Below are 27,134 nucleotides of genomic sequence, written 5' to 3' on the forward strand. Positions count from 1 at the left end.
CCCCTAACCTCTAGCCCCTCCAACTCACCTATAAGATAAAATACAAGAATACCCTTAGTCCCTAACCCCTAATCCGTAACCTCTAGCCCCAAGTTCCTTACCCTTAGCCCATAGTCCCTAGCCCCTAGGCCCTAACCCCTAACCACTAGAACTACACTCCCTCTCCCCTAGCCCCTAGCCACTAACCCCAGCATAACCCCTAGCCTCTAGGCTCTAATTCCAGCATAACCCCTAGCCTCTAGGCTCTAACCCCTAGCCACTAGCCACTAACCCCAGCACAACCCCTAGCCTCTAGCCTCTAACTCCAGCATAACCCCTAGCCTCTAGGCTCTAACTCCAGCATAACCCCTAGCCTCTAACTCCAGCATAACCCCTAGCCTCTAGGCTCTAACCCCTAGACCCTAGGCTCTAACTCCAGCATAAACCCTAGCCCCTAGGCTCTAACCCCTAGCCCCTAGCCACTAACCCCAGCATAACCCCTAGCCCCTAGGCTCTAACCCCAGCATAACTCCTAGGCCCTAGCCTCTAACCCCTAGCCCCTAGGCTCTAACCCCAGCATAACCCCTAGGCTCTAACCCCAGCATAACCCCTAGGCCCTAGCCTCTAACCCCAGCATAACCCCTGGGCTCTAGACTATAACCCCAGCATAACCCTTAGGCCCTAGCCTCTAACCCCAGCATAATCCCTAGGCCCTAGGCTCTAACCCCAGCATAACCCCTAGCCCCTAGACTCTAACTCCTAGCCCCTAGGCTCTAACCCCAGCATAACCCCTAGCTTCTAGACTCTAACCCCAGCATAACCCCTAGCAGCTAACCCCAGCATAACCCCTAGCCCCTAGACTCTAACCCCTAGCCCCTAACCCCAGCATAACCCTTAGCCCCTAGACTCTAACCCCTAGCCCCTAACACCAGCATAACCCTTAGCCCCTAGACTCTAACCCTTAGCCCCTAACCCCAGCATAACCCTTAGCCCCTAGACTCTAACCCCAGCCCCTAGGCCCTAACCCCAGCATAACCCCTAGCCCCTAGACTCTAACCCCTAGCCCCTAGGCTCTACCCCCAGCATAACCCCTAGCCCCTAGACTCTAACCCCTAGCCCCTAGGTTCTAACCCCAGCATAACCCCTAGCTTCTAGACTCTAACCCCTAGCTCCTAGGCTCTAACCCCAGCATAACCCCTAGCCCCTAGGCACTAGCCCCTAGGCTCTAACCCCAGCATAACCCCTAGCCCCTAGGCTCTAACCCCAGTATAACCCCTAGCCCCTAGACACTAGCCCCTAGGCCCTAACCCCAGCATAACCCCTAGCCCCTAGGCTCTAAACCCTAGCCCCTAGGCTCTAACCCCAGCATAACCCCTAGCCCTAGACTCTAACCCCTAGCCCCTAGACTCTAACCCCTAGTCCCTAGCCTCTAATCCCAGCATAACCCCTAGGCCCTAGGCTCTAACCCCTAGTCCCTAGACTCTAACCCCTAGTCCCTAGCCTCTAACCCCAGCATAACCCCTAGACCCTAGGTTCTAACCCCTAGCCCCTAGCCTCTAACCCCTAACCCCTAGCCCCTAGGCTCTAACCCCTAGTCCCTAGCCTCTAACCCCTTGTCCCTAGACTCTAACCCCTAGCCCCTAGACTCTAACCCCAGCATAACCCCTAGGCCCTAGGCTCTAACCCCAGCATAACCCCTAGGCCCTAGGCTCTAACCCCAGCATAACCCCTAAACCCTAGGCTCTAACCCCAGCATAACCCCTAGGCATTTACATTTACATTTTTAGTCATTTAGCAGACGCTCTTATCCAGAGCGACTTACAGTAGAGTGCATACATTTTATTACATTTTTACATACTGAGACAAGGATATCCCTACCGGCCAAACCCTCCCTAACCCGGACGACGCTATGCCAATTGTGTGTCGCCCCACGGACCTCCCGGTTGCAGCCGGCTGCGACAGAGCCTGGGCATAAACCCAGAGACTCTGGTGGCGCAGCTAGCACTGCGATGCAGTGCCCTAGACCACTGCGCCACCCGTAAGGCTAGGTTCTAACCCCTAGCCCCTAGGCTCTAACCCCAGCATAAGCCCTAGGCCTTAGGTTCTAACCCCAGCATAACCCCTAGGCCTTAGGCTCTAACCCCTAACCCCTAGGCTCTAACCCCAGCATAACCCCTAGGCCTTAGGTTCTAACCCCAGCATAACCCCTAGGCCTTAGGCTCTAACCCCTAAGCCCTAGGCTCTAACCCCAGCATAACCCCTAGGCCTTAGGTTCTAACCCCTAGCCCCTAGGCTCTAACCCCAGCATAACCCCTAGCCTTTAGGTTCTAACCCCTAGCCCATAGGCTCTAACCCCAGCATAACCCCTAGGCCCTAGGCTCTAACCCCAGCATAACCCCTAGGCCTTAGGTTCTAACCCCTAGCCCATAGGCTCTAACCCCTAGCCCCTAGACTCTATCCCCTAGCCCCTAGACTCTAACCCCTAGCCCCTAGGTTCTAACCCCAGCATAACCCCTAGCTTCTAGACTCTAACCCCTAGCTCCTAGGCTCTAATCCCAGCATAACCCCTAGCCCCTAGGCTCTAATCCCAGCATAACCCCTAGCCCCTAGACTCTAACCCCAGCATAACCCCTAGGCCTTAGGTTCTAACTCCTAGCCCCTAGGCTCTAACCCCAGCATAACCCCTAGGCCTTAGGTTCTAACCCCTAGCCCCTAGGCTCTAACCCCAGCATAACCCCTAGGCCCTAGCCTCTAACCCCAGCATAACCCCTAGGCCCTAGGCTCTAACCCCAGCATAACCCCTAGGCCCTAGGCTCTAACCCTAGCATAACCCCTAGCACATAGGCTCTAACCCCAGCATAACCCCTAGGCCTTAGGCTCTAACCCCTAACCCCTAGGCTCTAACCCCAGCATAACCCCTAAGCCTTAGGCTCTAATCCCTAACCCCTAGGCTCTAACCCCAGCATAACCCCTAGGCCTTAGGCTCTAACCCCTAACCCCTAGCCTCTAACCCCTAGCCCCTACCCTCTAACCCCTAGCCCCTAGGCTCTAACCCCAGCATAACCCCTAGCCCCTAGCCTCTAACCCCTAGCCCCTAGCCTCTAACCCCTAGCCCCTAGCCTCTAACCCCTAGCCTCTAGGCTCTAACCCCTAGGCCTTAGGTTCTAACCCCTAACCCCTAGCCTGTGTGTCGCCCCACGGACCTCCCGGTTGCAGCCGGCTGCGACAGAGCCTGGGCATAAACCCAGAGACTCTGGTGGCGCAGCTAGCACTGCGATGCAGTGCCCTAGACCACTGCGCCACCCGTAAGGCTAGGTTCTAACCCCTAGCCCCTAGGCTCTAACCCCAGCATAAGCCCTAGGCCTTAGGTTCTAACCCCAGCATAACCCCTAGGCCTTAGGCTCTAACCCCTAACCCCTAGGCTCTAACCCCAGCATAACCCCTAGGCCTTAGGTTCTAACCCCAGCATAACCCCTAGGCCTTAGGCTCTAACCCCTAAGCCCTAGGCTCTAACCCCAGCATAACCCCTAGGCCTTAGGTTCTAACCCCTAGCCCCTAGGCTCTAACCCCAGCATAACCCCTAGCCTTTAGGTTCTAACCCCTAGCCCATAGGCTCTAACCCCAGCATAACCCCTAGGCCCTAGGCTCTAACCCCAGCATAACCCCTAGGCCTTAGGTTCTAACCCCTAGCCCATAGGCTCTAACCCCTAGCCCCTAGACTCTATCCCCTAGCCCCTAGACTCTAACCCCTAGCCCCTAGGTTCTAACCCCAGCATAACCCCTAGCTTCTAGACTCTAACCCCTAGCTCCTAGGCTCTAATCCCAGCATAACCCCTAGCCCCTAGGCTCTAATCCCAGCATAACCCCTAGCCCCTAGACTCTAACCCCAGCATAACCCCTAGGCCTTAGGTTCTAACTCCTAGCCCCTAGGCTCTAACCCCAGCATAACCCTAGGCCTTAGGTTCTAACCCTAGCCCCTAGGCTCTAACCCCAGCATAACCCCTAGGCCCTAGCCTCTAACCCCAGCATAACCCCTAGGCCCTAGGCTCTAACCCCAGCATAACCCCTAGGCCCTAGGCTCTAACCCTAGCATAACCCCTAGCACATAGGCTCTAACCCCAGCATAACCCCTAGGCCTTAGGCTCTAACCCCTAACCCCTAGGCTCTAACCCCAGCATAACCCCTAAGCCTTAGGCTCTAATCCCTAACCCCTAGGCTCTAACCCCAGCATAACCCCTAGGCCTTAGGCTCTAACCCCTAACCCCTAGCCTCTAACCCCTAGCCCCTACCCTCTAACCCCTAGCCCCTAGGCTCTAACCCCAGCATAACCCCTAGCCCCTAGCCTCTAACCCCTAGCCCCTAGCCTCTAACCCCTAGCCCCTAGCCTCTAACCCCTAGCCTCTAGGCTCTAACCCCTAGGCCTTAGGTTCTAACCCCTAACCCCTAGCCTCTAGGCTCTAACCCCTAGGCCTTAGGTTCTAACCCCTAGCCCCTAGGCTCTAACCCCTAGCCCCTAGCCTCTAACCCCAGCATAACCCCTAGCCCCTAGCCTCTAGGCTCTAACCCCTAGCCTCTAGGTTCTAACCCCTAACCCCTAGCCTCTAGGCTCTAACCCCTAGCCCCTAGCCTCTAACCCCTAGCCCATAGGCTCTAACCCCTAGCCCCTAGCCTCTAACCCCTAGCACCTAGCCTCTAACCCCTAGCCCCTAGCCTCTAACCCCTAGCCCCTAGCCTCTAACCCCAGCATAACCCCTTACCTTATTAACACTATTCAATTCAACTCTTTAGCTTCTGAAATGCCTCCATCTGTGATCATCATATTGTATTTCTCCTGTCTCTGTCTCTGTCTATGTCTCTCTGTCTCTCTCTCTCTCTCTTTCTCTGTCTCTGTCTCTGTCTCTGTCTCTGTCTCTGTCTCTGTCTCTGTCTCTGTCTCTCTCTCTCTCTCTCTATCTCTCTCTCTCTCTCTCTCTCTCTCTCTCTCTCTCTCTCTGTCTCTCTCTCTCTCTCTCTCTGTCTCTCTCTGTCTCTCTCTGTCTCTCTCTGTCTCTCTCTCTCTCTCTCTCTCTCTCTCTCTCTCTCTCTCTCTCTCTCTCTCTGTCTCTCTCGCTCTGTCCCCCTCCTCTCTCTCTCTCTGTCTCGCTCTCTCTCTCTCTCTCTCTCTCTCTCTCTCTCTCTCTCTCTCTCTCTCTCTCTCTCTCTCTCTCTCTCTCTCTGTCTCTGTCTCTGTCTCTCTCTCTGTCTCTGTCTCTGTCTCTGTCTCTCTCTCGCTCTCTCTCTGTCTCTCTCTCGCTCTCTCTCTCTGTTTCTCTCTCTCTCTGTCTCTGTCTCTCTCTGTCTCTGTCTCTGTCTCTCTCTGTCTCTGTCTCTCTCTCTCTCTCTCTCTCTCTCTCTGTCTCTGTCTCTGTCTCTGTCTCTGTCTCTGTCTCTCTGTCTCTCTCTCTCTGTCTCTCTCTGTCTCTCTCTCTGTCTCTCTGTCTCTGTCTCTCTGTCTCTGTCTCTCTCTCTCTTCCTCTGTTCCTCTCTTCTCTCTCAGAACTGTAATGAGCTGGGGAAGCGTGCCCCCACACCGATCCGGGAGAAGGAGGTGACTCTGTGTATGAAGTGCCAGGAGCCGTTCAACTCCATCACCAAGAGACGCCACCACTGCAAAGCCTGTGGACACGTACGTTTCCAATCAAAGTCATGATGTGATGTACATGTGACCAGATTGTCAATCGGTCTAATGCTGAAGAATTAGACACAATTCAATATTAAAAAATTATTGATTTAAAGAGATTCTCTGGTACTTTTGAATACTTTTTAGTCAGTAGTTCTCAAAATAGGGCTCACAAGCCAAAAGTGGTCCCCGAAAATGGTGTACTATGTCACGTATGTTCAGACACAGTATGTGCACCACGCCCATTGCTTTCTCTCTCACTCTGCTGTGCGTGCATCTTGCTAGCTGTCATTTCAAATGGTGAGGGGTTGAAGCTCATTGGCTAGAACTCGAATTGCTTGGGCGCTGGCCCACGTGTGGGAAAATGGCACAGTAACAGCTTCCAGAAAAAACAGTCACTTTCAAACTATCGATTTCGTGGCTAATTGAGGTTCGACAGTATTTCTGCTCATAGATTATACATGTATGAAATACACATTGATACATCCAGCCCAAAGCGGGAGGTTTTTAAGAAAAAAGTTAGAAGTCGCTAAAGTTCTGGAGCATGTCTTTAAGAAAAACTATTCATGTAATAAAATTAAAAGTTTTTAATTTTGAGTAATTTTGAGGAAGAGTTGAGCTTCTTCTGATGTCCATGTGGTTTTTGGCTGGACCTTGTGTCTGATTCTCTCACTGGTTGAAATGTTGTCCTCTCACCTCCACCCCTCATCCAGAGAACTCCTCCCCCCCAGCCAGAGAACTCCTCCCCCCCAGCCAGAGAACTCCTCCCCTCCAGCCAGAGAACTCCTCCGCCCCAAACAAAGAACTCCTCCCCTCCATCCAGAGAACTCCTCCCCTCCAGCCAGAGAACTCCTCCCCCCCAAACAAAGAACTCCTCCCCTCCAGCCAGAGAACTCCCCCCCCCCAAACAAAGAACTCCTCCCCTCCAGCCAGAGAACTCCTCCCCTACACCCCCAGCCAGAGACCTCCTCCCCTACACCCCCAGCCAGAGACCTCCTCCCCTACACCCCCAGCCAGAGAACTCCTCCCCTACACCCCCAGCCAGAGAATTCCTCCCCACCAGCCAGAGAACTCCTCCCCCCCAGCCAGAGAACTCCTCCCCCCCAGCCAGAGAACTCCTCCCCCCCAGCCAGAGAACACCTCCCCTACACCCCAGCCAGAGAATTCCTCCCCACCAGCCAGAGAACTCCTCCCCTCCAGCCAGAGAACTCCTCCCCTCCAGCCAGAGAACTCCTCCCCTCCAGCCAGAGAACTCCTCCCCTACACCCCAGCCAGAGAACTCTTACCCCTCCAGCCAAAGAACTCCTCCCCTCCAGCCAGAGAACTCCTCCCCTCCAGCCAGAGAACTCCTCCCCTACACCCCAGCCAGAAAACTCCTCCCCTCCAGCCAGAGAACACCTCCCCTACACCCCCAGCCAGAGAACTCCTCCCCTCCAGCCAAAGAACTCCTCCCCTCCAGCCAGAGAACTCCTCCCCTCCAGCCAGAGAACTCCTCCCCTCCAGCCAGAGAACTCCTCCCCTCCAGCCAGAGAACTCCTCCCCTCCAGCCAGAGAACTCCTCCCCCCCAGCCAGAGAACTCCACCCCCCAGCCAGAGAACTCCTCCCCTACACCCCCAGCCAGAGAACTCCTTCCCTACACCCCCAGCCAGAGAACTCCTCCCCTCCAGCCAAAGAACTCCTCCCCTCCAGCCAGAGAACTCCTCCCCTCCAGCCAGAGAACTCCTCCCCTCCAGCCAAAGAACTCCTCCCCTACACCCCCAGCCAGAGAACTCCTCCCCTCCAGCCAAAGAACTCCTCCCCTCCAGCCAGAGAATTCCTCCCCTCCAGCCAGAGAACTCCTCCCCTCAGCCAAAGAACTCCTCCCCTCCAGCCAAAGAACTCCTCCCCTCAGCCAAAGAACTCCTCCACTCCAGCCAGAGAACTCGTCCCCTAAATATTCTCTGTGTTTTCCAGGTGGTGTGTGGAAAGTGTTCAGAGTTCAGGGCCCGTCTACTCTATGACAACAACAGAGCTAACAGGGTGTGTATCGACTGCTACACCACCCTAGTCGGGGTTCCCCCCTCCCCCGCCAGTCTGACCAGCAGCGCATACAGAAGACGGTCAATATTAGAGGTATGTAGTTAAAGGAGAGACCAGAGATTATATGTATAGGTAAGATAACAGAACCTCTATAAAACAAATACTTCAGACGGTTCTTCTTCTGTGGTCTACAGAAACAGGCGTCGGTGGCTGCCGAGAACAGTGTGATGTGTAGCTTCCTCCACCACATGGAGAAGGGAGCAGGCAGAGGCTGGCAGAAAGCCTGGTTTGTCATCCCAGAGAATGAACCACTGGTCCTGTACATATACGGTGCTCCTCAGGTGAGATGACCTGTTATTACACCCCCCCCCCTATTAACCTGTTATTACACCTCTGTTAACCTGTTATTACACCTCTGTTAACCTGTTATTACACTTCTGTTAACCTGTTATTACACCTCTGTTAAACTGTGGTTAGACTTATTATACCACTATTAGACTGTTATGAGACTGTTGTTAGACTGTTGTCAGACTGTTAGAATGTTGTCAGACTTGTTACACTGTTGCCAGACTGTTGTTAGACAGTTGTCAGACTGTTGTTAGACTGTTGTCAGACTGTTGTCAGACTGTTGTCAGACTTGTTAGACTGTTGTCAGACTTGTTAGACTGTTGTCAGACTGTTGTCAGACTGTCAGACTGTTGTCAGACTGTTGTCAGGCTGTTGTTAGACTGTTGTCAGACTGTTGTCAGACTGTTGTCAGACTTGTTAGACTGTTGTCAGACTGTTGTTAGAATGTTGTCAGACTTGTTAGACTGTTGTCAGACTGTTGTCAGACTGTTGTCAGACTGTTGTCAGACTGTTGTCAGACTGTTGTTAGACTGTTGTCAGACTTGTTAGACTGTTGTCAGACTGTTGTCAGACTGTTGTCAGACTTGTTAGACTGTTGTCAGACTGTTGTCAGACTGTTGTCAGACTGTTGTCAGACTGTTGTCAGACTGTTGTCAGACTTGTTAGACTGTTGTCAGACTGTTGTTAGACTGTTGTCAGACTGTTGTTAGACTGTTGTCAGACTTGTTACACTGTTGTCAGACTGTTGTCAGACTGTTGTCAGACTGTTGTCAGACTGTTGTCAGACTGTTGTCAGACTGTTGTCAGACTGTTGTCAGACTGTTGTTAGACTGTTGTCAGACTTGTTACACTGTTGTCAGACTGTTGTTAGACTGTTGTTAGACTGTTGTTAGACTGTTGTCAGACTTGTTACACTGTTGTCAGACTGTTGTCAGACTGTTGTCAGACTGTTGTCAGACTGTTGTTAGACTGTTGTCAGGCTGTTGTCAGACTGTTGTCAGACTGTTGTCAGACTGTTGTTAGACTGTTGTCAGACTGTTGTCAGACTGTTGTTAGACTGTTGTTAGACTGTTGTCAGACTGTTGTCAGACTGTTGTTAGACTGTTGTCAGACTGTTGTCAGACTGTTGTCAGACTTGTCAGACTGTTGTCAGACTTGTCAGACTTGTCAGACTGTTGTCAGACTGTTGTCAGACTGTTGTCAGACTGTTGTCAGACTGTTGTTAGACTGTTTTCAGACTGTTAGACTGTTGTCAGACTTGTCAGACTGTTGTCAGACTGTTAGACTGTTGTCAGACTTGTTACACTGTTGTCAGACTGTTGTTAGACTGTTGTCAGACTTGTCAGACTGTTAGACTGTTGTCAGACTGTTGTCAGACTGTTGTCAGACTTGTTAGACTGTTGTTAGACTGTTGTCAGACTTGTCAGACTGTTGTTAGACTGTTGTCAGACTGTTGTCAGACTTGTCAGACTGTTGTCAGACTGTTGTCAGACTGTTGTCAGACTGTTGTCAGACTGTTGTCAGACTGTTGTTAGACTGTTGTCAGACTGTTAGACTGTTGTCAGACTTGTTACACTGTTGTCAGACTGTTGTTAGACTGTTGTCAGACTTGTCAGATTGTTGTCAGACTGTTAGACTGTTGTCAGACTTGTTACACTGTTGTCAGACTGTTGTTAGACTGTTGTCAGACTTGTCAGACTGTTGTCAGACTGTTGTCAGACTGTTGTCAGACTTGTTAGACTGTTGTCAGACTGTTGTTAGACTGTTGTCAGACGGTTGTCAGACTGTTGTCAGACTTGTTACACTGTTGTCAGAATATTATTAGTCTGTTTATTTATTTAACCTTTATTTAACTAGTTCAGAACATATTCTTATTTACAATGACGGCCTACCGCTGTTAGACCCCTGTTAGACCCCTGTTAGACCCCTGTTAGACCCCTGTTAGACCCCTGTTAGACCCCTGTTAGACGCCTGTTAGACGCCTGTTAGACCGCTGTTAGACCGCTGTTAGACCCCTGTTAGACCGCTGTTAGACCGCTGTTAGACCCCTGTTAGACCCCTGTTAGACCCCTGTTAGACCCCTGTTAGACCCCTGTTAGACCGCTGTTAGACCCCTGTTAGACCGCTGTAGGACCCCTGTTAGACCGCTGTTAGACCCGTGTTAGACCCCTGTTAGACCGCTGTTAGACCCCTGTTAGACCGCTGTTAGACCGCTGTTAGACCCCTGTTAGACCCCTGTTAGACCCCTGTTAGACGCCTGTTAGACCGCTGTTAGACCCCTGTTAGACGCCTGTTAGACCGCTGTTAGACCCCTGTTAGACCCCTGTTAGACCCCTGTTAGACCGCTGTAGGACCCCTGTTAGACCCCTGTTAGACCGCTGTTAGACCCCTGTTAGACCGCTGTTAGACCGCTGTTAGACCCCTGTTAGACCCCTGTTAGACCCCTGTTAGACCCCTGTTAGACCGCTGTTAGACCCCTGTTAGACCGCTGTAGGACCCCTGTTAGACCGCTGTTAGACCCGTGTTAGACCCCTGTTAGACCGCTGTTAGACCCCTGTTAGACCGCTGTTAGACCGCTGTTAGACCCCTGTTAGACCCCTGTTAGACCCCTGTTAGACGCCTGTTAGACCGCTGTTAGACCCCTGTTAGACGCCTGTTAGACCGCTGTTAGACCCCTGTTAGACCCCTGTTAGACCCCTGTTAGACCGCTGTAGGACCCCTGTTAGACCGCTGTTAGACCCGTGTTAGACCCCTGTTAGACCGCTGTTAGACCCCTGTTAGACGCCTGTTAGACCGCTGTTAGACCCCTGTTAGACCCCTGTTAGACCCCTGTTAGACCGCTGTAGGACCCCTGTTAGACCGCTGTTAGACCCGTGTTAGACCCCTGTTAGACCGCTGTTAGACCCGTGTTAGACCCCTGTTAGACCCCTGTTAGACCCCTGTTAGACCCCTGTTAGACCGCTGTTAGACCCCTGTTAGACCGCTGTTAGACCGCTGTTAGACCGCTGTTAGACCGCTGTTAGACCCCTGTTAGACCGCTGTTAGACCGCTGTTAGACCGCTGTTAGACCCCTGTTAGACCCCTGTTAGACCGCTGTTAGACCGCTGTTAGACCGCTGTTAGACCCCTGTTAGACCGCTGTTAGACCGCTGTTAGACCCCTGTTAGACCCCTGTTAGACCGCTGTTAGACCCCTGTTAGACGCCTGTTAGACCCCTGTTAGACCCCTGTTAGACCCCTGTTAGACCGCTGTTAGACCCCTGTTAGACCCCTGTTAGACCCCTGTTAGACGCCTGTTAGACCGCTGTTAGACCCCTGTTAGACGCCTATTAGACCGCTGTTAGACCCCTGTTAGACCCCTGTTAGACCCCTGTTAGACCGCTGTAGGACCCCTGTTAGACCGCTGTTAGACCCGTGTTAGACCCCTGTTAGACCGCTGTTAGACCCCTGTTAGACGCCTGTTAGACCGCTGTTAGACCCCTGTTAGACCCCTGTTAGACCCCTGTTAGACCGCTGTAGGACCCCTGTTAGACCGCTGTTAGACCCGTGTTAGACCCCTGTTAGACCGCTGTTAGACCCGTGTTAGACCCCTGTTAGACCCCTGTTAGACCCCTGTTAGACCCCTGTTAGACCGCTGTTAGACCCCTGTTAGACCGCTGTTAGACCGCTGTTAGACCGCTGTTAGACCGCTGTTAGACCCCTGTTAGACCGCTGTTAGACCGCTGTTAGACCGCTGTTAGACCCCTGTTAGACCCCTGTTAGACCGCTGTTAGACCGCTGTTAGACCGCTGTTAGACCCCTGTTAGACCGCTGTTAGACCGCTGTTAGACCCCTGTTAGACCCCTGTTAGACCGCTGTTAGACCCCTGTTAGACGCCTGTTAGACCCCTGTTAGACCCCTGTTAGACCCCTGTTAGACCGCTGTTAGACCCCTGTTAGACCCCTGTTAGACCCCTGTTAGACCGCTGTTAGACCGCTGTTAGACCGCTGTTAGACCGCTGTTAGACCCCTGTTAGACCGCTGTTAGACCCCTGTTAGACCGCTGTTAGACCGCTGTTAGACCCCTGTTAGACCGCTGTTAGACCCCTGTTAGACCGCTGTTAGACCCCTGTTAGACCGCTGTTAGACCCCTGTTAGACAGCTGTTAGACCGCTGTTAGACCCCTGTTAGACCGCTGTTAGACCCCTGTTAGACCGCTGTAGGAACGCTGTAGGAACCACTGGTGCTAATGAACCACTGGTGCTCTACATATACGGTGCTCCTCAGGGGAGATGAGATGTGTGAGAAGCTTAGCTGTGTACATGTATGTATATATTTATCTTCCACTGAACATCCTGATTTAAGTTTCCTCTGGATAAAGAAAGGGATTCTCATTCTGACTGTCCACTTTCTGTTTTCATCCTCCTCCTCTTCCTCCTCCTCTTCCTCCTCCTCTTCCTCCTCTTCCTCCTCTTCCTCCTCCTCCTCCTCCTCCTCCAGGATGTGAAAGCCCAGCGCTCTGTCCCTCTGATTGGCTTCGAGGTCTCCCTTCCTGAGTCATGTGACCGCATGGAACGCCGCTTTGCCTTCAAAATCAGCCAATCACACCTTACGCTCTACTTCAGCGCCGACGGGGAGGAGCTACAGCGCCGCTGGACAGACGTCCTATCACGCGCAGGGAGAGGGGAGGAGCTACAGGCTCACGGCTCAATCATAGAGACGCTAGAGGAGGAAGGGGAGGAGACTGCAACCTCGGGAGAGAATACGTGATTGGTTAGAAGGCGTAAAATCAGTATTAGATCATCTGCTGTATACTCACAAAAACTACAAACTACAAACTACAAACTAAAAACTAGAAACTACAAACTGTACAGATCATGAGCAGCACATACGCACAGTTTAAAACTTACAAACAAACACACACACACAGATTTACACACACACACACACACACACACACACACACACACACACACACACACACACACACACACACACACACACACACACACACACACACACACACACACACACACACACACACACACACACACACACACACACACACACACACACAGACACACACACACAGACACACACCTCTCTGTATTTAATGTCAGTGATCAGTCAGTTGCATGATAATCTGCAGGTCCGTTTCTTTCAGTCAGTGTATTGCTCATCGTCTCATTAGTGAACCAGTGTTTGCAATAACAAAACAATGGCAGTCAGAGTAAAGTGTTGCTCCCCTCCTCCCTTCAGAAGAAACACATTACATGAAGATTAGTGTGTCATAGTGATTTTTTACATCCTTTCGTTCTGAGCACGGAACAGACGTCCTCCTCCGTACCGTTTTTCCTCTGCCAAAATCCATGGTGACGATGTCATGTTTAGAACATTGAGTGGTTGCTATGCTGTCTGAGTGTTCTAGGGTTCTAGGGTTCTGAGTGTTCTATGGTTCTGAGTGTTCTAGGGTTCTGAGTGTTCTATGGTTCTGAGTGTTCTATGGTTCTGAACGTGTGTAACTCTCCACAGAAGGAAGTAGAAAGGTGATTATACACTACAGCTGTGTTTCAGTGTCTGTTCCTCCGTGTGAAATGGATGTTGTTTGGATGGTGATGGTAATTGTTGTCCTATCCTATCTGTTACTTTCTTCCTAATGCAAGGAGATGATTCCTGAAGGGCTGGACAGTGTTGGAACGTGATAATGGACTGAGGGCTAACTGACCCCTGGACGGACGGACGGACAGAGACTGTCCCTGAATCCCTGGCCCCCCTTTGGCTGAAGAGAAGAGGAAACAATATGGCTGCCTGCTACAGTCTGCTCCTGGGGATGTTAAGCTCCAGATGGAGGATCATAATATGAGACAGTTTGCTACAGCTGGAATCCTGCAGTAGCAGGAAATGGGAATTATTATGTGGATTATAATAAATTAACCTTTTTTTTTTTTTAGTAAGGGTTGATAAAGAAAATCGTTACGCCAAATCAAGTCTGAATTTTAAAGTGATTGAAATTTTAAAGTGTAAATTACAAACCTTAGAAGCGTTTTTAAACTTTGAATATACTACAAGTTTGCACAAAAGAGTGATCAAATGAAGATCCTACATCTGTATAGCCTTTCACGTCTGCTCTGGGGGAATGTGTTACAGTCTCCTTCCTCCTCAAGCACTCTCTCTCATCGGGTTCAGCTGTATAGAATTTAGAATATAGAATTTAGAATATAGAATTTAGAATATAGAATTTAGAATATAGAATTCTCAATTTGAAACTGTCCCTTTTTATGGAAAACGGTTTGCTAAGTTCTTGTACGGGGCAAGTTGTTTTATACGAAGTGGGTGTTGTTAAATGACCACAGGTAAAGACTATTGAAAGAAGATTTAAAAAATATATATATATCATTTTTAGAGGTTTGACTCCAATTGAAAAAGTTAAGTTTCTGAGCCCGTTTCCCACTTTTTACAATTAGATTCAGTGTTTTTAACCTTTAAAAGATTCCATTCGATGCCCATTTTATCTCTAGAGCCAAGGGCCCAGTGATGAATAGAGGGATTGAACCCATCTATAACTGAAAACATTCTTTATTGAAAAGCAGATAGTTAGTTCCTGACTTGCAGAATCTTGCTGACTCCCTAAAGATGAACACTTAAAAAAATAAATAAACATCGGTCCCAATGTCTTGACGAGTGTTATAACACACCCCTCTGCCACCTAGTGGAGACAGACTGTATTACACTAAGAGCGGCTGTAGAAAGCAGGGAATTAGTTACCGCCTTTTTGTCCCTGGAAGAGACAGGGTGAGGAGGTATAGAAAGACTGATGGAAAGACACGACTGTCCATAAAATCATTTCTCTTTCTAAAACATGGTAATATATGATGGAGCTTCTCATGTCAGAGATGGATTTATAATATTGTAAGTAACGAAGCCCTTATTAGAGACATTGACAACTTCGTCCCAATCTCCGTTGATCTGTTTAGGCTACGGTACTTTGGTATGGGGTTGTGCTGTTGAGTGAGAAAGCATGTTGTGTTGACAGATTTACAATAGAGAGAGAGAGCGAGAGAGAGAGAGAGACAGAGAGAGAGAGAGAGAGACAGAGACAGAGACAGAGACAGAGACAGAGACAGAGACAGAGAGCGAGAGCGAGAGCGGCGGGGGAAGGGGGGGCGCTAAGAGATTCCAGAAATGGCTTGTGTTTGTATCATTCTAACCAGTGGTATCTGACTTTATGAGAGTGTTTTACTAGTTAATACAGAGTACAGAATGATACAGTATATATGAAACAGCAACAAAAAAAAGTTGAGTATTTTAGATGTTTTGATGAATCTGGGTTGTATGTTTGAAAATACTTTTTTTATTTTTTTTATTTTTTACATGCATTTGCATTTGTAAATATAATTTATTCTCCTCTCGGCCCAGTTTTGTGGGTGAGCTGTAATGTGTTACATGTGTTATTGCTGTCATGTTGGTGCTGTCTAGATTGGACTTCAAATGACCGTGGTTGAACTACTTTTGGAAATCCCAGAACTTCTCAATGACCACTAACTGCAGTATATTAGTCTGAAGATGATGATGGTAAATGACGTAACGTAAAGGGGAATAGATACTAGCCTGGTACCAGGTCTGTTTGTGCTGTCTCGTCAACTCATCCATAACAACATCCATTGAAGTTGTCAAGACAACACCAACAGATCTGGAACCAGGCTAAACTGACACGTTGTCTTTTGTTTTTTCACTCCTAAACTAGTAACTCAACGTATTGATTGGTCGATTGGATGAATTCAAAAGGTATATATGGATTTTTTTTTTTTAAATACAGCTGAAAAATTGTTTTTGGGTTGCTCTTGTTTTGTTATTATTGCTCTTTGTTGTCTGAGGGAAACATTCGGTATCCCAGCAACAGTATAATATCCCAGCAACAGTATAATAACGCCAGATAGACAAGACCAGACGTAAGGTGACGTGTGTAAATATTGACATTCCAGTGTGTACTTGACTTGCCGTCCATCCAGCCTCTAACCGTACTTAGCCTGGTCCCAGATCTGTTTGTGCTGTTTTACCCAACTCGGTGACAACTCTCGAGTTAGCAAGATAGCACAAACAGGTCTGAGACCAGGCCCGCCCACTTCACGTGCCAAGAACACCGATTCAGAGTGTTGGTTTCAATCTGAATACCTATATGTTAGGGTTACGTCGATCCCCACGTCAAAGAGTGTTCATGTTGAATTACAGCAGTGTCAGATCTACTTTAATCTATCTGCACTATAGAGTGTTGATGAGTGGCAGTCTTGTCTACAAAACAGCACAGACAACAGGACCATGGCTGTCTGCACACATAACAACACTGTCGAATAAAGTTTATATCAATTAGTATGCTGGGACAGCTACTTCCTGTCTCGTTAGATTACCGTGGTAACAGTTACAACATGCCTTACAGTGCAGTCTTATAGCGTCTTAGACATAATCCATCAACACCAACATGTTACGTCTGCTTTTACCGATGTACACTTAGGGAGACTACCATACGATTGAGGCTCTCAGTTCATATTTTTTATTTCATTATTTGTGTCTATCGAAGCGCTTTTAAAAAACAAAATAAAACTGCGGTTTGTGTTGATTTATTGGTTTTACTTCAAAAGTATTGTTTGAATTCGCCTGATAGCCGGTAATATTGAACCCTCAGACAAATTCAGGTTCAATAATTTGCCAGGACGATCTCTAGTAGGACATGGTGCTGGAATATATTCAGTAGTGGAATAAATCCTGGACTTTTCTTCAATCATGAATTCGGAAAATAAATTTGGATTTTTGTTTGTGTACAATTTAACTCCCTTTCCAGCTTTTCCACAACAGTCCCGTTGGAATACACTACGGTACGTTTTATTTATACAGATTCATTTCCCCAATACTTCCAAACATATTGTTGAACTGTAGTGTAAGACATCATTCTGTTTGTTTACAATTGTAAAGGTCATAAGACTAGAGGTACTCACGCGTTCAAGGACAACTGCTGTGTGCCTCGTGTGAAGATCAGGAATCTGCAATGTTTGGGGAATTTTACCAACTATATTTACTACAATATACAAACTTTAAAAAAAAATGGCTTTCATTGACATCTACATGAACTTGTTTGAACATTCTGTGAAATAATAATGAGACATACAAACATGCTACACACATGACATGTTACTGTAACTAGGGATGTTACCGTAACTATGGGTGTTACTGTAACTATGGGGGTTACCGTAACTATGGATGTTGCTGTAACTATGGGGGTTACCGTAACTATGGGTGTTACTGTAACTATGGATGTTACTGTAACTATGGGTGTTACTGTAACTATGGGTGTTACTGTAACTATGGATGTTACCATAGCTATGGGTGTTACTGTAACTATGGGTGTTACTGTAACTATGGGTGTTACTGTAACTATGGATGTTACCGTAACTATGGGGACGTGTATACAGTACACACATGTTACCTGTTGCTCTTGAAGCGCTTTGAAATTCTATAAAATGTAATAAATTATTATTATTGTTATTATTACATGATTGTTACCTTAACTATGATGGGATACACACAAGTTACATGTGTGTTAGTTTAACTCTGATGGGAGATGTGTAAACAAACACGTTACATGTGTGTTACTTTAACTGTGATTACAGGTTTATACAAACATGTTGGAGTGTGATTGTTACTGTAAATTTACGGTAAATGGGATATACAGACAGACAGGTAGAAGCAGTGACTGGTGTGTTTACAGTAACGTCCTGTCATCAGCTTAGTGGCCTGTACACTGCTCTGCTCTAGTCTGCCTGGCACAGTAACGTCCTGTCATCAGCTTAGTGGCCTGTACACTGCTCTGCTCTAGTCTGCCTGGCACAGTAACGTCCTGTCATCAGCTTAGTGGCCTGTACACTGCCCTGCTCTAGTCTGCCTGGCACAGTAACGTCCTGTCATCAGCTTAGTGGCCTGTACACTGCCCTGCTCTAGTCTGCCTGGCACAGTAACGTCCTGTCATCAGCTTAGTGGCCTGTACACTGCTCTGCTCTAGTCTGCCTGGCACAGTAACGTCCTGTCATCAGCTTAGTGGCCTGTACACTGCCCTGCTCTAGTCTGGCTGGCACAGTAACGTCCTGTCGTCAGCTTAGTGGCCTGTACACTGCTCTGCTCTAGTCTGCCTGGCACAGCAACGTCCTGTCGTCAGCTTAGTGGCCTGTACACTGCCCTGCTCTAGTCTGCCTGGCACAGTAACGTCCTGTCATCAGCTTAGTGGCCTGTACACTGCTCTGCTCTAGTCTGCCTGGCACAGCAACGTCCTGTCATCAGCTTAGTGGCCTGTACACTGCCCTGCTCTAGTCTGCCTGGCACAGTAACGTCCTGTCATCAGCTTAGTGGCCTGTACACTGCCCTGCTCTAGTCTGGCTGGCACAGTAACGTCCTGTCGTCAGCTTAGTGGCCTGTACACTGCCCTGCTCTAGTCTGACTGGCACAGTAACATCCTGTCGTCAGCTTAGTGGCCTGTACACTGCTCTGCTCTAGTCTGCCTGGCACAGCAACGTCCTGTCTTCAGCTTAGTGGCCTGTACACTGCCCTGCTCTAGTCTGACTGGCACAGTAACGTCCTGTCATCAGCTTAGTGGCCTGTACACTGCCCTGCTCTAGTCTGACTGGCACAGAAACATCCTGTCGTCAGCTTAGTGGCCTGTACACTGCTCTGCTCTAGTCTGCCTGGCATAGTAACGTCCTGTCATCAGCTTAGTGGCCTGTACACTGCTCTGCTCTAGTCTGCCTGGCATAGTAACGTCCTGTCATCAGCTTAGTGGCCTGTACACTGCCCTGCTCTAGTCTGGCTGGCACAGTAACGTCCTGTCGTCAGCTTAGTGGCCTGTACACTGCCCTGCTCTAGTCTGCCTGGCACAGTAACGTCCTGTCATCAGCTTAGTGGCCTGTACACTGCTCTGCTCTAGTCTGCCTGGCACAGCAACGTCCTGTCATCAGCTTAGTGGCCTGTACACTGCTTTGCTCTAGTCTGCCTGGCACAGTAACGTCCTGTCATCAGCTTAGTGGCCTGTACACTGCTCTGCTCTAGTCTGCCTGGCACAGCAACGTCCTGTCATCAGCTTAGTGGCCTGTACACTGCTTTGCTCTAGTCTGCCTGGCACAGTAACGTCCTGTCATCAGCTTAGTGGCCTGTACACTGCTCTGCTCTAGTCTGCCTGGCACATGCCTATGCCTGGCATAGTCTTGCCATTACTTTTTATATTGTTGTTATTCATCAACACCCAGGGTTGTGTCTGAAAGGCACCATGTTCCCTATATAGTATATACTGTAGGTATAGTATATATATAGTGCACTACTGTTGACCAGGGCCCATTGGGTCACCCATACAATTCTGTCATATTGGTCAAATGTAGTGCACTATATAAGGGAACAGGTTTCCCATTTCGTACGCATCCCTCGGTCTCTGTTGAGAAAACCCTGATATGAACCGTCAGGACGGTAGGAGGATCTTAGCATCGTTGTTACAGTGAACCAGAACGGCCTGGACACGGAAAAATACATTGGCAAAAAAAAAATATGCAAATAAATCTTTTGGGGAAATATGTTCTAGTCTCATTGAGTCTAAACGTCATAATGTGGGGTACAGTTATTTCCTCCTTTTTGTGAAGGACACAGCGGTATATGGTTTTTTATTGTCGATAGGAATGAGTATCACTGCTATTATAATTATTATTAGGATCATTCTTATTACTTATAATAATATTAGTGGCAGGCCACTGGGTACCATTGTATGTCGATATAGAAAATTAAATCTGTGCAAGATAATAAAGATGAAATGTTTATGAGTTTAAAAAAATAAATAAAAGGAAGACTACAGGTTTATGTGTCATTACGGTGTTTCTGGTTCTCTGAAACACTGACATTATAGATAGGCCTATTCCATATTCAATCTGAATAGATTATCTAATTCAGTAATTAATCAAAATCAACATGACACCTTTCCGATGGGTGAAACTTCTAGACATTTATTCCACGTGTCATCAGTAGTCCTTCGTGAAAATAACATTTATTCCACGTGTCATCAGTAAATAAGAAGATATAGGTTCTGGTATAGTTCTGTGATCTGTGAGCTTTGTGACAAGCAGATGAAATATCTGGTAAGTGAAAAACAACCTCTAAACTGGCCTATGTACGTTCGTGGTTCTCTTTACGCAATCCTATTGGCTAAAGAATATTCTAGCCCTGCCCACCCGGACCGTTCATTGGAAACCTGGCTTGTCCGTCAAAAGCTCGAACGATCCTTCGTTCGGTGTTTACGGAAAAAAAGCTATACGGACACTCCTAACCTGCAAGACCGATATTTAATTTGTTTTATATTTTAATTTGGTTAAACTTAGGTTAAGGTTACGGTTAAGGTAAGAGTCGTTTTACAGGTCAGGAGTGTCCTTATAGCCTCTCCCAGGTTGACGTCGGCGAGGATTTCTCCTACTTTCACCCCACTTCCCGTAATAGAACGGTTAGCAGAATGATTTGATCACGACACCCCCCAAATCGAGCGCGCAGCTACACGGTACGAACACTGCTCATTCATTACGGTGTTTGCGCGGTGATAGTCTCTCTCTTTCTCTCTTTCCCTCTTTCTCTGGATTTGAAGCTGCAGTATCGATTCTTCGGCCCTGCTAAAATACTATCTTTGTTTGCAACTCAGCAACCGACTTGGTAGAGAAATGTCTACCTTTAACGAGGGGCAGAACAGCGAGGAAACGGGGACATTTGAGTCATATCAAAATCGCGTTTTGGTACAGCGAGCGCCTCACGAGCAGCAGCAGACCGTGTTCGTCATTCTAGACACAACCGAAGCTCTGAATTTGATCAGGTGAGTCAAATATATATACATATATATATATAACAGTTATTCTATTCCGTTGGATATAGCGTGCCATCTATTATCTCCCACTTGTCTACTTATAAAACCAGTAGAACTAACTTACTGGGCATTTTGACCTAATTTGTTGAGTAAATGTTCTGTAATGTCATCACTCTCTGTTATATATGCAGCTGCGGTATCAGAAAAGGAAGTGTTCTCGTAGACAGAAAGCTCTCTGTCTAAGCAGGGTAATTAATAGACACACACACACATGGGGTCACTAATTCTGCTGAGATGTGTAGGGTGAGTCATCTCCTTCAGCATTGGGCTTATCTGTTGTCTGCTAGACCGGATGACATGAATGACATGCTTATCGGGGCGGCAGGTGGACTAGTACCTGAAAGGTTGCTAGATCGAATCCCCCGAGCTGTCAAGGTACAAATCTGTCGTTCTGTCCCTGAACAAGGCAGTTTAACCCACCTGTTCCTAGGCCGTCATTTGTAAATAAGAATTAGTTCTCAACTGACTGTGTCAGAGGAACGATGGGAACCAATACAGCAAGTCAAGAGCAGTAACATGGAATGTGTGTTTCCTTTCATCAAGAACATATGCGTTCTACCATACAGCGTAATTCATTAGTAGGTGGCATGCCAGACAGCCCTGGCAAACTGGTTATCGTCTGAGATTGTTTTGTAATGGAGGATTGCCGTTGGAAGTATTTATTATTTTAAGATAAGATCATAAAACAAATATCTGGCACGTATCAAAATAACCTGGGAATGCTATTTCCTGCATAGCACTTTGATCATGCCACTGGTCTGGAGGGGGGAGGAGGAGGAGGAGGAAAAAAAGGGGGGGGGGGGGGGGGGTAGTATGTGGGTCTGTATACCAATTAGCTACCTTCACCTGAAATGAAAAGCCAAAGTGCATTTGATTCCACATAGCTGTTAAGTTTGCATTCCTGTTATAGTTGAAACAGACCTACTGAACTGTTCCTGTTATAGATGAAACAGACCTACTGAACTGTTTCCTGTTATAGATGAAACAGACCTACTGAACTGTTCCTGTTATAGTTGAAACAGACCTACTGAACTGTTTCCTGTTATAGATGAAACAGACCTACTGAACTGTTCCTGTTATAGTTGAAACAGACCTACTGAACTGTTCCTGTTATAGATGAAACAGACCTACTGAACTGTTCCTGTTATAGATGAAACAGACCTACTGAACTGTTCCTGTTATAGATGAAACAGACCTACTGAACTGTTCCTGTTATAGATGAAACAGACCTACTGAACTGTTCCTGTTATAGATGAAACAGACCTACTGAACTGTTCCTGTTATAGATGAAACAGACCTACTGAACTGTTCCTGTTATAGATGAAACAGACCTACTGAACTGTTCCTGTTATAGATGAAACAGACCTACTGAACTGTTCCTGTTATAGATGAAACATACCTACTGAACTGTTTCCTGTTATAGATGAAACAGACCTACTGAACTGTTCCTTTTATAGTTGAAACAGACCTACTGAACTGTTCCTGTTATAGATGAAACAGACCTACTGAACTGTTCCTGTTATAGATGAAACAGACCTACTGAACTGTTCCTGTTATAGATGAAACAGACCTACTGAACTGTTCCTGTTATAGATGAAACAGACCTACTGAACTGTACCTGTTATAGTTGAAACAGACTGTTCCTGTTATAGATGAAACAGACCTACTGAACTGTTCCTGTTATAGATGAAACAGACCTACTGAACTGTTCCTGTTATAGATGAAACAGACCTACTGAACTGTTCCTGTTATAGATGAAACAGACCTACTGAACTGTTCCTGTTATAGATGAAACAGACCTACTGAACTGTACCTGTTATAGTTGAAACAGACTGTTCCTGTTATAGATGAAACAGACCTACTGAACTGTTCCTGTTATAGATGAAACAGACCTACTGAACTGTTCCTGTTATAGATGAAACAGACCTACTGAACTGTTCCTGTTATAGATGAAACAGACCTACTGAACTGTTCCTGGAATAGATGAAACAGACCTACTGAACTGTTCCTGTTATAGATGAAACAGACCTACTGAACTGTTCCTGTTATAGTTGAAACAGACCTACTGAACTGTTCCTGTTATAGTTGAAACAGACCTACTGAACTGTTCCTGTTATAGATGAAACAGACCTACTGAACTGTTCCTGTTATAGATGAAACAGACCAACTGAACTGTTCCTGTTATAGATGAAACAGACCTACTGAACTGTTCCTGTTATAGATGAAACAGACCTACTGAACTGTTCCTGTTATAGATGAAACAGACCTACTGAGCTGTTCCTGTTATAGATGAAACAGACCTACTGAACTGTTCCTGTTATAGTTGAAACAGACTGTTCCTGTTATAGATGAAACAGACCTACTGAACTGTTCCTGTTATAGATGAAACAGACCTACTGAACTGTTCCTGTTATAGATGAAACAGACCTACTGAACTGTTCCTGTTATAGATGAAACAGACCTACTGAGCTGTTCCTGTTATAGATGAAACAGACCTACTGAACTGTTCCTGTTATAGTTGAAACAGACTGTTCCTGTTATAGATGAAACAGACCTACTGAACTGTTCCTGTTATAGATGAAACAGACCTACTGAACTGTTCCTGTTATAGTTGAAACAGACTGTTCCTGTTATAGATGAAACAGACCTACTGAACTGTTCCTGTTATAGATGAAACAGACCTACTGAACTGTTCCTGTTATAGATGAAACAGACCTACTGAGCTGTTCCTGTTATAGATGAAACAGACCTACTGAACTGTTCCTGTTATAGATGAAACAGACCTACTGAACTGTTCCTGTTATAGATAAAATAGACCTACTGAACTGTTCCTGTTATAGATGAAACAGACCTACTGAACTGTTCCTGTTATAGATGAAACAGACCTACTGAACTGTTCCTGTTATAGATGAAACAGACCTACTGAACTGTTCCTGTTATAGTTGAAACAGACTGTTCCTGTTATAGATGAAACAGACCTACTGAACTGTTCCTGTTATAGATGAAACAGACCTACTGAACTGTTCCTGTTATAGATGAAACAGACCTACTGAACTGTTCCTGTTATAGATGAAACAGACCTACTGAACTGTACCTGTTATAGTTGAAACAGACTGTTCCTGTTATAGATGAAACAGACCTACTGAACTGTTCCTGTTATAGTTGAAACAGACCTACTGAACTGTTCCTGTTATAGTTGAAACAGACCTACTGAACTGTTCCTGTTATAGATGAAACAGACCTACTGAACTGTTCCTGTTATAGTTGAAACAGACCTACTGAACTGTTCCTGTTATAGATGAAACAGACCTACTGAACTGTTCCTGTTATAGATGAAACAGACCTACTGAACTGTTCCTGTTATAGATGAAACAGACCTACTGAACTGTTCCTGTTATAGATGAAACAGACCTACTGAACTGTTCCTGTTATAGATGAAACAGACCTACTGAACTGTTCCTGTTATAGATGAAACAGACCTACTGAACTGTTCCTGTTATAGATGAAACAGACCTACTGAACTGTTCCTGTTATAGATGAAACAGACCTACTGAACTGTTCCTGTTATAGATGAAACAGACCTACTGAACTGTTCCTGTTATAGATGAAACAGACCTACTGAACTGTTCCTGTTATAGATGAAACAGACCTACTGAACTTGGGATTGAATATATTGTATTTTGTTACACTTTCAATGTCCACATGTTGTATAAAAAGGCAAGTTGTATAATGCTGAGTTATTTAACTATGATGATTTACTCGGGCTATAACTATAGCTGTAATTCAGTAAACTTTAACACTTCTTGAAAGTTACTCAATCTGTATTTTATGTTATGAATGGGTTTTAAATTCCTGGACGGTTGTTATAACATACTCTCTCATCCTGTGTGTGTGTGTGTGTGTGTGTGTGTGTGTGTGTGTGTGTGTGTGTGTGTGTGTGTGTGTGTGTGTGTGTGTGTGTGTGTGTGTGTGTGTGTGTGTGTGTGCCATGCGTGTGGACCTTGTGTCTGAGTGGAAATGACTCAGCAGAAATCTCCCTCTCAGCTCATTTTTATGGCTTCCTGTGGGTCACATTCCAAATGGCACCCTATTGCCTATATAGTGCACTACTTTTGATGGTCCTTGATCTAAAGTAGTGCACTATATAGGGATTTTAGTCCCAAATGGCACCCTATCTACAGCCTGGTCTGGGATGAATGTAGATCTGCTGAGGGGTTGTTATTTAGTATGGTTTGACCAACTAAATGAAAACACATCTCCCCAATAACATCACACTGTGCTGGGTGGACTACTCCTACGATAACATCACACTGAGGGGCATGCTGGGTGGACTATTCCTACGATAACATCACACTGAGGTGCATGCTGGGTGGACTATTCCTACGATAACATCACACTGAGGGGCATGCTGGGTGGACTATTCCTACGATAACATCACACTGAGGGGCATGCTGTGTGGACTATTCCTACGATAACATCACACTGAGGGGCATGCTGGGTGGACTACTCCTACGATAACATCACACTGAGGGGCATGCTGGGTGGACTATTCCTACGATAACATCACACTGAGGGGCATGCTGGGTGGACTATTCCTACGATAACATCACACTGAGGGGCATGCTGGGTGGACTATTCCTACGATAACATCACACTGAGGGGCATGCTGGGTGGACTATTCCTACGATAACATCACACTGAGGGGCATGCTGGGTGGACTATTCCTACGATAACATCACACTGAGGGGCATGCTGGGTGGACTACTCCTACGATAACATCACACTGAGGGGCATGCTGGGTGGACTATTCCTACGATAACATCACACTGAGGGGCATGCTGGGTGGACTATTCCTACGATAACATCACACTGAGGGGCATGCTGGGTGGACTATTCCTACGATAACATCACACTGAGGGGCATGCTGGGTGGACTATTCCTACGATAACATCACACTGAGGTGCATGCTGGGTGGACTATTCCTACGATAACATTACACTGAGGTGCATGCTGGGTGGACTATTCCTACGATAACATCACACTGAGGGGCATGCTGGGTGGGCTATTCCTACGATAACATCACACTGAGGGGCATGCTGGGTGGACTACTCCTACGATAACATCACACTGAGGGGCATGTTGGGTGGACTATTCCTACTTTCTGTACTTTTTAAATGTATTTAACCTTTATTTAACTAGGCAAGTCAGTTAATAGCAAATTCTTATTTACAATGACGGCCTACCAAAAGGTCTCCTGCGGGTTGGGGGCTGGTATTAAAAATGTAAATACATTTAAATAAACATATAGGCCAAAACACACATCACCACAAGCCTACTTTACTACTACCGTAGTCTACCGCGCTCGCGTCTACTGTAGTCTACCGCGCTCGCGTCTACCGTAGCCTACCGCACTCGCTTCGACCATAGTCTACTGCGCTCGCGTCGGCCGTAGTCTACTGCGCTCGCGTCGGCCGTAGTCTACCGCGCTCGCGTCGACCGTAGTCTACCGCGCTCGCGTCGACCGTAGTCTACCGCGCTGGCGTCGACCGTAGTCTACCGCGCTGGCGTCGACCGTAGTCTACCGCGCTGGCGTCGACCGTAGTCTACCGCGCTGGCGTCGACCGTAGTCTACCGCGCTCGCGTCGACCGTAGTCTACCGCGCTCGCGTCGACCGTAGTCTACCGCGCTGGCGTCGACCGTAGTCTACCGCGCTGGCGTCGACCGTAGTCTACCGCGCTGGCGTCGACCGTAGTCTACCGCGCTCGCGTCGACCGTAGTCTACCGCGCTCGCGTCGACCGTAGTCTACCGCGCTCGCGTCGACCGTAGTCTACCGCGCTCGCGTCGACCGTAGTCTACCGCGCTCGCGTCGACCGTAGTCTACCGCGCTGGCGTCGACCGTAGTCTACCGCGCTCGCGTCGACCGTAGTCTACCGCGCTCGCGTCGACCGTAGTCTACCGCGCTCGCGTCGACCGTAGTCTACCGCGCTCGCGTCGACCGTAGTCTACCGCGCTCGCGTCGACCGTAGTCTACCGCGCTCGCGTCTACTGTAGTCTACCGCGCTCGCGTCGACCGTAGTCTACTGTACTAGCAGCTGGTTTAACACATTGTTGTTTCTCTTTCTCTATTGTTTTTGTTGTAGTTTTTTATATAATGGTACAGATTAGAGACATCACTAAAGGACCAGGTCGGATTAGAGACATCACTAAAGGACCAGGTCGGATT

The 27,134-nt window shown here is 47.5% G+C and overlaps 2 protein-coding genes across 9 annotated transcripts in view; both read left to right on the plus strand.

Annotated features, from left to right (window-relative positions):
- LOC129861355 (FYVE, RhoGEF and PH domain-containing protein 1-like) overlaps positions 1 to 19,585 on the plus strand; it is a 179,267-nt gene extending 159,682 nt beyond the window's left edge. For 3 of the 5 annotated variants that reach the window (XM_055932726.1, XM_055932729.1, XM_055932730.1), the window contains 4 exons: positions 5,516 to 5,644; positions 7,593 to 7,751; positions 7,853 to 7,999; positions 12,483 to 19,585. In XM_055932726.1, coding sequence (XP_055788701.1) covers positions 5,516 to 5,644; positions 7,593 to 7,751; positions 7,853 to 7,999; positions 12,483 to 12,752 — 705 coding nt within the window. In that variant the 3' untranslated portion in view covers positions 12,753 to 19,585. The remainder of the gene's footprint in view (positions 1 to 5,515; positions 5,645 to 7,592; positions 7,752 to 7,852; positions 8,000 to 12,482) is intronic. The other 2 variants (XR_008760566.1, XM_055932728.1) reach the window with 2 other exon arrangements.
- Positions 19,586 to 20,249: 664 nt separating this feature from the next.
- Positions 20,250 to 27,134, plus strand: part of LOC129861358 (transcription factor E3-like) — a 60,234-nt gene continuing 53,349 nt past the window's right edge. For 3 of the 4 annotated variants that reach the window (XM_055932736.1, XM_055932735.1, XM_055932738.1), the window contains exon 1: positions 20,250 to 20,859. In XM_055932736.1, the coding sequence (XP_055788711.1) occupies positions 20,711 to 20,859 (149 nt within the window). In that variant the 5' untranslated portion in view covers positions 20,250 to 20,710. The remainder of the gene's footprint in view (positions 20,860 to 27,134) is intronic. The other variant, XM_055932734.1, reaches the window with a different exon arrangement.

This window comes from Salvelinus fontinalis, chromosome 8 (genome assembly GCF_029448725.1).
Source record: "Salvelinus fontinalis isolate EN_2023a chromosome 8, ASM2944872v1, whole genome shotgun sequence".
Taxonomy (NCBI): domain Eukaryota; kingdom Metazoa; phylum Chordata; class Actinopteri; order Salmoniformes; family Salmonidae; genus Salvelinus; species Salvelinus fontinalis.